The 11,731-nt window shown below is 43.6% G+C and overlaps 1 protein-coding gene across 2 annotated transcripts; it reads right to left on the reverse strand.

The window, feature by feature from the left end:
• Nucleotides 1-5,946: 5,946 nt before the first annotated feature.
• On the reverse strand, nt 5,947-11,320 carry LOC142652777 (protein kinase C delta type-like). 2 transcript variants are annotated; one of them, XM_075828453.1, is made up of 3 exons: nt 6,991-11,320; nt 6,734-6,905; nt 5,947-6,093 (listed from the first exon to the last, which is right to left on the reverse strand). In XM_075828453.1, the coding sequence occupies exon 1, from the start codon at nt 11,243-11,245 to the stop codon at nt 9,755-9,757; it is 1,491 nt and encodes a 496-aa protein (XP_075684568.1). In that variant the 5' UTR covers nt 11,246-11,320; the 3' UTR covers nt 5,947-6,093; nt 6,734-6,905; nt 6,991-9,754. The 2 variants fall into 2 exon arrangements, with proteins under 2 accessions (XP_075684568.1, XP_075684569.1); XM_075828454.1 differs by having other exon boundaries at nt 5,947-6,096.
• Nucleotides 11,321-11,731: the final 411 nt, after the last annotated feature.

Below are 11,731 nucleotides of genomic sequence, written 5' to 3' on the forward strand. Positions count from 1 at the left end.
GCTGAAACAACTGAACTCAATAATTAGGAGGGGTGTCCATATACTTTTGACCATATAGTGTAGAAACAACTTGGATCACTTTTATTTTCAATCCTGCTCTAAAAACGTTAAAGCTGCGGCCATTGAGCACCGCGGGCAAAAAAACGCAGCGAAAAATGCTTTCTCTGCCTCCCAATAGGAGGTTAAAGACAGAACCTTAACAAGAAAGAGAATTCCGCTTTTTGTTACCGCGGGTGGCTAAAAACTGCTGCGGAAATAAATATGCCTACGTCTCCCATTGAAATCATTGGGAGACGGTTTCAGACATTTTTTGACGCTGATTCTGACGCGGTTTCCGTCTGATACACTGTCAGATTTCATACATTAGGCCCAATATCACTAGCTAGTTTATTAAAAGGTTTGTCTCATAAACAAAAATCATGTTCATTTGCCCAATTAGAGCATATGCAGTGGCGTAACTACCGCCGTAACAGCCGTAGCGTCTGCTACGGGGCCCGCGTCATGAGGGGGCCCGTGTCGCCCGCCGGCACGGCCCCCACCATGGCCGCAGGCTCCGCTAGCAGCCGCTATGGCTGCTACAGCGGGACGCCACTGAACATTACGGCAGAGCAGGGAGGTATCTCCCCGCTCTGCCATTAAACAAAAGACATGTATCCCCTCTCCACAGGATAGGAGATACATGTGTGATCGCTTGCAGCGATAGGGAGAACGGGGGACTGAAAGTCCCCTGAAGTTCTCCATCACAAACCTCGGACTTCCGGGGTCTGTGTCGGCAGCGCCGTAGAAATGAATGGAGCGCCGGTCGCGCTTGTGCACATGCGTGACCAGCGCTCCTTTCATTTTTATTGAGCTGCCAACACAGACGCCGGAAGTCAGAGGTTAGTCATGGAGAAATTTCAGGGGACTTTCAGTCCCTCGTTCTCCCTATCAATGCCAGCAATCACACATGTATCCCCTAGAGGATGCATGTTATTTGTAGGACACACTATAGGTCGCATTTTTCGGGGGGGGGGGGGGGCTGTATGGTGTTCCCTGCAGGGGGGGCGCTGTATGGCGTTCCCTACAGGGGGGGGGCTGTATGGCGTTCCCTACGGGGGGGGGGGGGGCTGTATGGCGTTCCCTACAGGGGGGGCTGTACGCCGTTCCCTACAGGGGGGGCTGTATGGCGTTCCCTACAGGGGGGGCTCTAACGCCATACAGCCCCCACTGTAGATAACGCCACACAGTCCCCCTGTAGATAACACCATACAGTCCCTCTGTAGATAACGCCATACAGTCCCCCCTGTAGATAACGCCACACAGTCCCCCCTGTAGATAACGCCACACAGTCCCCCCTGTAGATAACACCATACAGTCCCCCCTGTAGATAACGCCATACAGTCCCCCCTGTAGATAACGCCATACAGTCCCCCCTGTAGATAACGCCATACAGTGCCCCTCTTTAGATAATGACATACAGTCCCCCCTGTAGATAACGCCATACAGTTCCCCCTGTAGATAACGCCATACAGTCCCCCTCTGTAGATAACGCCATACAGTCCCCCCTGTAGATAACGCCATACAGTCTACAGGGGGGCTGTATGGCGTTATCTACAGAGGAGGCTGTATGGCGTTATCTACAGGGGGGGGCGCTGTATGGCGTTATCTACAGGGGGGGCACTGTATGGCGTTATCTACAGGGGGGCGCTGTATGGCGTTATCTACAGGGGGGGCGCTGTATGGCGTTATCTACAGGGGGGACTGTATGGCGTTATCTACAGGGGGGGCTGTAAAAAAGGCACTATCTACAAGGGGGGGGGTTGTGTGACACCCAGGGGAGGGGGGGGCCCCAGTCAAATGTTTGCTATGGGGCCCAGTCTTTCCTAGTTACGCCCCTGAGCATATGCACCACATAGGGCGGGGTCAGCCACTCCAGACCCCCGTCTATGACAAGAACAGTGAGACGCTCTGTAATGCCATATAATGCTAGCGAACGATGCAGGGGAAATAAGTAGCCAGACGTAGGTTTCCCTAGCCTTAACAACTGTTATCTCCAAGGAAAATGGCTAGTAAATGTTCATTTCTTCTGTAGCACATAAAGTGTCTGCGTACTTTGATGTGTTTGCCTTGTCTTGCCTGAACTTTATTAATAAAGAGAGATTATTTAAAGCATAAAGGGCCGGAATATTATCTCACTTATGACATAGTCTGTTGCAGACTTCTACCATATCACAAAGGTGGTGCCAATATTACGGGTCAAAAAATGAGCCAGTAAATTTATAGACCTATTAGATTACCCTGTATTGTGGGTAAAGTATTTAAAGTGAAAAATAAAAGTGTCACAGTACTCAGTGTCATAGATCCTTATATGCAGTAGTCTTGTGGGGCCATTCCCGTCAAATCTGAACTATCTGTGCGGCAGATCTCTGATTCCTAACAGGAAGTTGTTATCCATGTCTGCCATGAAACAGACACAGTGTAACTGCAGCCCTTTTTACCAGGCACTTCTGGGGAATATATCAACATTTTCGAATTTGCGGGTTTTGAATTCAATGGGGAGGTAAAACCCGCAACAGATAGCAAATGCAGTGTACGACAGCAGCTTTAACCTCTAGACGAGCAAGAATCTATTGCCTCAGCTATGCGTAGTCCTTGATATCCAGCTCGCTGAGATCATAAGATTCTTTTTGTGGTTCAGCCATCAGGCGAGGTGCGAGAATTTCTGCCAATTTAGCGGCCATGAGCCTCTCTCATTCAGAGACTCTTTCAAACACTGTGAGGTAGGCCTCAATGGCATAATATAATGTCATCTTTGTAGGGCACATTGCACAGTCGTCCTCACATTTATCCTCCACTTTTTACTGAAAGATCATCCGTGTCTCTCTAAGTGCAGCAATTTGCTGAATCAGCAACGGGTTGGTTTGTTGCTGGTGTTCGTTGGTTTGTTGTTGGGCCCGCAGTTGGACCGCGGTTGCTTCTTGCTAGGCCCGCAAAGTTTCTGTATGGACTTGTCTTTGCTGTTCTATCGGGTGGTGCTTTTGTGTGTTGGCCTGCACCAGTTGCCTAATTAGATCCTCCATGGCCCTTGACTGGCTTTGTAGCACAGAAGCTGACTTTACCCAGAACATATGCCACTTTTCAGTCCTCAAAGGAAATTAGCTGTCATGCCATTGCCCCTAGCAACGGCATGACAACTTGTCGGGGTATGTGCATATGGGGGGTTGCGGTTGGTAATGAAGAATGTTGATATCGTTCAGGTTTACGCTTGGCTTTATTGCGATCCAAATATAAACAGGTGCTTATCAAGCATATAAACAAAAACAAACAAAACAAACACCTTGCCCCATCTAAACAACAGGTTTCCTCACCTATAATAAAACATAAAGGAGTATTCCAGTTACAACAAGTTACCCCTTATCTGACAGCTGGGGCGCTTACCGTTTACGAGAACAGGGTTTCCGAACCCCTCGTTTGAACCGAGCGTCAGGTGGCTTATGCGCACTGCCGCTCCCTTCATTCTGTATTCTAGTGCAGCGTTCGGCTGTTTCCAGCGCTACCATAGAGAATGAATGGAGCACCAGTGCGCATCAGCGACCTGCCGCTCAGTTCAAACGAAGGGCTTGGAACCCCCGTTCTGGTAAACGGTGGGGGACCCACCGATCAGCAAGTTACCCCTTACACTACGGATGGCAGAGCGGGGAGATACCTCCTTGCTCTGCCATAGTGTACAATAGTATCTGCGTCCTAAGGACGCAGGTACTATTGAATGTGGCGTCGCTACCGCTGTAGCAGCCATAGCGGCCCCCTAATGTCGCGGGCCCCGTAGCAGCCGGTAGTTATGCTACTGTGTAAGTCTATCATCTTGTCTGCCAAATAGCGAGGCAATGTAATGAGTGTATGATAAGTTGTTTGATGTTTGACAATATCATTTCAATTTAACTGATAATGGTGTAAGGATACATGTACACTTACAGAAATTGTACAGAAACTGTTGTCACTTATATTTTACCTCTATGGAGAGCTGCTGTCTTGCTCACAACATATGCTATGCACTAGTTATCCAGGGTGTCTTCTGTCATGGTGGGGTAGTAACACAGCAGGCTACCTGTATCAGAAGTCCTGAGAAGGTGCCCAGGATACGTCTGTGCTCACTGGGCACCAGATATCTATTTTCTATAGATTAAAAAAGAGAGGCGGCACTCCAAGCAGATGTCAGAAAAAAAAGCATGCTTGACAAAGGCTGCATTGAGCAGCTGAAACATTGCACTGGTTTTTGCACTGATGGGAGAATAAATCCACCTTTTTTCTGACATCTGCTTGGAGTGCCGCCTCTCTATTTTACTTTTTGTTTGGACATTGTGGGATCTACAGGTCAGTTCCCTGGAGTCTGGCACCCATTTGGGCCCTGGAGGCTTATCTTGTTTTGCTGTGCTGCCCGTACTCTTTACCTTTGAATACTTTCTATAGAGGTCACTGACCTCCTAGACATTCACTATATGGACAAATGTATCGGGACGATCCTCTTAATCATTAAATGCAAGTGTTTCATTCAGCACCATTGCCACAGGTGTATAAAATCCAGACCTAGCCATTCAGTCGCCTTTACAAACATTTGTGATAGAATGGGTCATTATAAAGAGCTCATTGAATTCGAGCGTAGTACTGCAACAGGATGCAGGGTCACCAAGTGCTGGGGCACATAGTGCATCAAAGTTGCCAACGCTTTGCTGACTCAATAACTAAAACCTCCTCTGGCATTAATAGCCGCACAAAAACTGTGCGCTAAGCTTTATCGCATTGGTTTCTATGGCCTCGCGCTGAATGCAAGCCTTACATCACCAAGCACAATGCCAAGCGTCGGATGAAGTGGTGTAAAGCACACCGCCACTGAACTCTGGAGCAGTGGAAACGTTCTGTGGAGTGATGAATCACCCTCCTCTATCTGGCAGTCTAATAAATAAGTCTGGGTTTGGCGAATGCCAGGAGAACGTTACCTGCCTGACTGCTTTGTGCCTACTGTAAATTTTGGTGGAGGATGGATAATGCTATCTGGTTGTTTTTCTGGAGTTAACCTAGGCTCCTTAGATCCACTGAAGGGAAATCTTAATGCTTCAGCATACCAAGACATTTTGGACAATTGTATGTTTCCAACTTTGTGGGTACAGTTTGGGAAAGTCCCTTTTCTGTCCCAGCATGACTATGCCCCAGTGTACAAAGCAAGGTCGATAAAGGCATGGTGGCACAGAGCTCTGACCTCAACCCCATCGGACACCTTAGGGGTGAGCTAGAATAGAAATTGCGGGCCAGGCCCTCTCGTCCAACATCAGTGTCTGACTTCACAAATGTTCTTCTGAGTGAATGGACAAAATTCCCACAGACACACTCCAAAATCTTGTAGAAAGAATTCCCAGAAGAGAGGAAGCTCTTTTATCTCCGGAGGTTGGGGGGGGGGGGGGCACTCCATATAAATGGTTTTACAGTGGGATGTCATAAAACTTCCTGTTGGTGTAATGTGTAGTTGTCCCAATACATTTGTCAATATAGTGTATTTCTCAACAGATTGTTGTGAGCCCTTGCTGTGAAAATAGGAGCAAGCAGAGTGTACAAAGTGTACTGTACGTTTATACAGTATTTAAATATTGACCATATACATTTTTCAGAAGTACACATACACACTTGTACATAGGGGTAAAATGCTATGTTCCTACAACATAAAGGGGTATTCCGGTACTAACACAAGATGGCTGTTGGCAGGACATGAGAGGGCTAAGTTGTGGAAATGTGAGAATATTGGTTTTACAAGTATATTTTAAAGTGTTTTATTTGTTACTGCAGCTTCAAGTAGGGTGTTTCTTGGAAAATTATTTTAAATGCTATTAAAACAGTACAATACAATTAATGCAATGTTATAAATATATTCAAAGAGAAGTGTGCAACACACAACCAATTAAACTGTAACTACGGATATTATTTATTGTAAGCAGTCCAGTATACACTTAGATTTTTTACAATATCTTTTGCCATGTATAAGATGTCGCTAAGTCGCTTTGATGATGATCTGAAGATACAATATTCTCTGAGTCCCAGTAAACAGAATGATGATAATTTGTATATCTGCTGAATAAATAGAGAATGTTAATTTATGGATAAGTAAACCAGACATTTATTATAGATTGAGTACACATTACAAAGCAATAGTCCTATTCCCTAAGCATATCGTAGATGAAAAAAAAAATTGTAAAAACAATTTGTACAATATAAATGTAATACTTTTAGGTCGGTCATTTCACCCGGACCCATAAACAATAAAGAGTATCTGCACTTTCCAAAAACTTTTGATATGTCATTGAGACATATCAGAAGATTTGATCGGTGGTGATCTGAGTGCTAAGACCGCCATTGTTGCTTAAAAGGAAGGTGCTAAATCACTCATCTGAGCACCTTGCATCTTCGACTGTGATATGTGCTCCCTGTGAGGGCCCGTTCATATCTGAATTGCAGGTTCCATTAGGACTTCATTACAGATCCGTCCGAAAATACCAGAAACCATAGCGCAGCATGCTGCGTTATGGTTTCCGGTAAAACCCGACTGAGCCCATTAAGGTCTGTCGTACAATGGAACCGGTGCTTAGGGTATTTTCGTTATTCATCTCCTCTGACGGAGCAGGGCAGGTGAAACTCCAACGCAGATGTGAACCCAACCTTAGACTGGAGACGTTCTAGTAGGATACAAAGTCTAGTGAGCAGGACTTACATATGACCAAGTTTGAAGATGCTATTTTAACTTTTTACTGGTGAGCATCTGTTACACTGTCATGGAGCTTCACATCCTTAGAATATTGTCATCTGCAGAATATCTTGGGAGACAGCAGTGCAGGCATGATACAATCAGAATGAATGAACTTGTGGAATATTATTCATAGAGCCTGTCATTGAGATACAGAGAAACGGGTAAGAAAGGAATCACAGTGTATCTGGTCATCTTTTGTTAATAACTAATGTTTTGCTTACCTCCAATGTTTCCAATATGTCTGGGTTCTTGATCGTGTTTGAAGTGTCCCAGGTAACTTTCTTGGAGCGTTTTCAAGGCTAGCTGGTATTGGTCTCTTGGATGGTAAACAGGCTGAATTTCTGCTTTCCTGTGTCTTCATCTTTCTTTTTAGCATTTTTCTTTTGAAGTGGCATAGATACTGTTTTTTGTTTTTTTTTGTCTTTATTTGTTTTTTACGCCAATGACTGTATTGTCTTGGAGAGTCGTGAATCGTCCAGGCCTGGGTCAGTCATTGGTTCTATTTAAGTGAGTTATAAGGGTAAAGTCCAAGGCCACAGTGTGTAAGAATGAAAAGGTTTCTCTCTATTTAAAAATTCTTGAAATGACCCCAACATGTATTAAAAAACAAGATCAGGAAATGGGTGAGTAACTGTTGATGTTCAAGGTTAGCTTGTATTGGTCTCTTGGATGGTAAACTACCTGAATTTCAGCTTTCCTTGTTTTTATCTTTCTTTTTGCCATTTTTATTTCAAAGTGGCATACGTACTGTTTTTAATTTATTTTGTTTTTGTTCTTTTATAGCAGTGGCTGTATTGTCTTTGAGAAGCATAAATTGTCCAGGCCTAGTCAGTCATTGGTTCTATTAAGTGAGTTACCAGTATGTAGTCCAAGGCCACAATATAACTATGTAAGTATAAATAGATTTCTCTCTATATTAAGAGATAGTCAGAAAATGCCTTAAATGACCCTAACATATATTAGAAAAAGGTCATCAGGCAACGGGTTAGTAATTGTTGATATCTATTGTCACATAAATTTAACAGGACATATTGTATATTTGGTCTTGGGATAGTGTATGCCTGAGGTAATGTTCCCTTACCTGGGTAAAACACATGGCGTTAGCTGTAGTAATAATACTGAGTACAGCCAACTAGAGCACTGGAGACAGAAAGTATGGTCTTATAGCCCCACGGTTGGTAATGACACGTGCACATGTTACTGGTGGGCTCTAGGAGCCAATAGTCAAAGAATAACGTGTATTAAATTACAATGTTCCACCGTTGGATGGTAATACGTCAGCAGATGTTGGTGGCTTTAATTTCAAGTCTAGGAAAAAATCATTAATATTTGCGGCACACTGAAAAGTCTGCCAGGTATTGAGGTCATGTATAGGTAATGTCAGGGACTTTGCCAATTCACTTCAACATGCAATTTCACATCTCAGCAGAACAACGTCTGTGGTCATAGTGCAAACACATGGAGTTAATGTACATATTAATGAATATGCACAATTTGGCAGATATTCACCACCAGGCACCAAAGAGCATGTAGTTGAGGAGCATCGTAAGGAATGTGGAATTCCTAATTCTGGACCTGATCCTTATCTCCTCGTGTACAACAAGCAGGAGCTCTGGGTTCCTTATATTAGTCTGGAGTCTATAGACTCCTTGTTAGGAGAGTGCAGGAGGCTTTATGCTTCGTGCAATCATGTTCCACCTCGCTTGGCACAAGGAAACATGTTGGTGGTCATATGTAAGCAATGGAGCAGCAGCTTTACACAGTCTGTAAGTAGGACAGATAACTCATCTTCTTTGCTTTGCAGCAGATCGGGGGACAGATAACTCATCTTCTTTGCTTTGCAGCAGATCGGGGGACAGATAACTCATCTTCTTTGCTTTGCAGCAGATCGGGGGATAGATAACTCATCTTCTTTGCTTTGCAGCAGATCAGCAGAAACAGGGCAAGATATGGCACATGCAGGATGAATTGATGCTTCTAGACCCCAATCTTCCAGCCACTGACAAGATAACACTGTGGCATCCGATCAGTACAGCTGCTGTCTGTGCTCCTGTAGGTTCAGCAGGTGATGATATTTAGGTATAAGAAGGCAGGCGTTAGAAAGATGAGAAAGCAGGCGATCTGATGTATTATGTTTTGCATTGGAGGCAGGAGGTTCCATGATGTTCTATGGTGATCTGGACTATACTGAAGGAGAGACATGATCTTTCAGAACAGATTGGAAGTGTCACACTTGCTGTTATTGATGATCTTGAGAAATAGGAATGTGGATCTTACTGATGACATAAAATGGGATCAAGGCAGGCAGCAATTACAAGAAAGGCAGTACTAGCTGATGGTTTTACATATGAATGAAATGGCAGAGAACTGTAGCTGATGGTCTTATGTCCAGGAGTGTGATGGTTAGATGGATCACTTATGATGGGAGGCACGTGTGATGGTTAGATGGATCAGTTATGATGGGAGGCACGTGTGATGGTTAGATGGATCACTTATTATGATGGGAGGCACGTGTGACGGTTAGATTGATCACTTATGATGGGAGGCACGTGTGACGGTTAGATGGATCAGTTATTATGGGAGGCACGTGTGACGGTTAGATGGATCACTTGTGATGGGAGGCACGTGTGATGGTTAGATAGATCAGTTATGATGGGAGGCACGTGTGACGGTTAGATGGATCACTTATGATGGGAGGCACGTGTGACGGTTAGATGGATCACTTATGATGGGAGGCACGTGTGATGGTTAGATGGATCACTTATGATGGGAGGCACGTGTTACGGTTAGATGGATCACTTATGATGGGAGGCACGTGTGACGGTTAGATGGATCACTTATGATGTGAGGCACGTGTGACGGTTAGATGGATCACTTATGATGGGAGGCACGTGTGACGGTTAGATGGATCACTTATGATGGGAGGCACGTGTGACGGTTAGATGGATCACTTATGATGGGAGGCACGTGTGACGGTTAAATGGATCAGTTATGATGGGAGGCACGTTGCAGTCCATGCGCATTGTGGTAACTTTCTCTCCATGCTGGACACACAAATGCAAAATCATTAAAAATCTCCTGTCTCTCAGCAGGAATGGGCTCTTTTAAATCTTCGCTGTTTGGTGCAGGTACCCACCGGCTCATGCAAACATCCATGTTCTTTCTAACTACAACTGGAGATGGTGCTTTTCCAGTTTCTATCTCTGTCCAGTTCAGATTGGAGAAAAAAGGGTGATTTTTTAGGTTACCATTCACTCCTAGCCGAACAGACTGGTCTTTAGAGAGGAGTCTTGACGTGATGTCAACAGCAGTATTGTCAGTTACTTTTTCATATGATGGTTCATGGTCAATAACTTTCTTTAGAATTTCTGCAATGGTAACTCCTGGAAATGGTCTACAGTGAAATATCATTCTATATAAAATGACACCCAAGGCGAAATAGTCAACGCCTGCATCATATAACTGTCTCATAATTATTTCAGGAGCGACATACCCAGGTGTTCCAGGGCAACCTGTGGCCTTTACTCTTCCATAGACTTTGTATAGAGATAGTCCAAAATCCGCTATTTTTATATGGCCATCCCCAGTCAGCAGAATGTTATTTAATTTTAAGTCCCGGTGGATAATTCCATTAGAATGCATGAATCTCAAGCCACAAATGATTTCTGCTGTTATAAATCTAATTTCGTCCATGTCAGGCTGGTTCACATGTAAGTATTGAAGTAAATTGCCTCCACAAGCAAGTTCAGTGACATAATATGCATAGTTTTGTGTGTGAAACGCAGCATACCCATGAATTAGAAAGCTGCTTCTGTGAGCTAACCTCAGGACGTGATTTTCTACAAGGAATCGATTGGAGACTATTAAGCTTCTCTTCTTCAGGATTTTAATGGCCACACTTTCATTACTTATGGAATCAGTAGCTAATATAACTTTGCCAAAACTTCCTTTTCCGAGGACGCTATGAAAGATAAATTTGTCCAATGTGAGAGGGACAGTGTTCCTTCTTTGTTTTCTACTGGGGCCGCTACATTCATCTGAGATGTCATATTTACTGGGTGCCAGATCTTCCTGCTGTTTCCTTTTTTTACCAGTTTCTTCTTCCTTCCCTACTTCTGCACTGCCTTTCACTTTATTAATCCCGCTTTGATTCACATTGTCCCTCTGCCTCTTTCTTACATTCATTCTTTTTAGAATGCTGTTGGTTTGATTTTTGATATATCCCATGAATCTGCCCCATTTGTTCTGTACGGCATCTAAGAATGAAATGTTCGCAGTTACCTTATTCTCAGCAAGATTTTGTGTATCGACCTGCTCACCAGATTTCTTGGAATCCATCTTTCTCATCTTTGATGAAAGTTCTTCCTTCTTATTAGCTTTGTCCGCTCCATCTAAGGTTTTATGCTTACCACTCCCATCTCCCTTTCTTTTGTTTGTTGCTGAATCCCTTTTTTTCTTTCTCCTTCTGGCGCCCATGTTGTGTCAAAATACAAAAACTGCGCGGTTATCAAAAATATCTCAAGTTAAAAGACAAAATCCACAGCAACTTTGTCGTTGAAGCCAATGGCAACTAAAGGCTCTGGGGCCTCAGCAGATTGTTATGGAACTTTGTGAAGTTACCTTAGATTGTGATGTCACTGGGGATGCTTGTAGAATCACATTTCTTACCGTGATATCATGGCCTGGGAGCCATGGCAACAAAACAAAATAATATTGTGGATATTTGGTAGAAATATTTTCTTATATTTCCCTATTGTAGTGAGATCCCCAAATGCAATGTTTATTATTATATGAGATATTCATTTAAACCTCCACTTTAAATATTATACAAGGAAATGTTATAAATAGCAGTATCTGTATATATATTTCCTTATTTTAACGAAATTTTCTATTGTATTCTCAACAGAGAAAAGGTGCTTGAAGCACCAGAGATTAAAATAAAGGCTAATCATATACAGTAAT

This window comes from Rhinoderma darwinii, chromosome 5, assembly GCF_050947455.1.
Source record: "Rhinoderma darwinii isolate aRhiDar2 chromosome 5, aRhiDar2.hap1, whole genome shotgun sequence".
Lineage (NCBI taxonomy): Eukaryota > Metazoa > Chordata > Amphibia > Anura > Rhinodermatidae > Rhinoderma > Rhinoderma darwinii.

What these genes read in the sequence shown, in the direction of transcription:
- LOC142652777 (XM_075828453.1), bottom strand. Translation starts at nt 11,245, where the DNA reads ATGGGCGCCAGAAGGAGAAAGAAAAAAAGGGATTCAGCAACAAACAAA.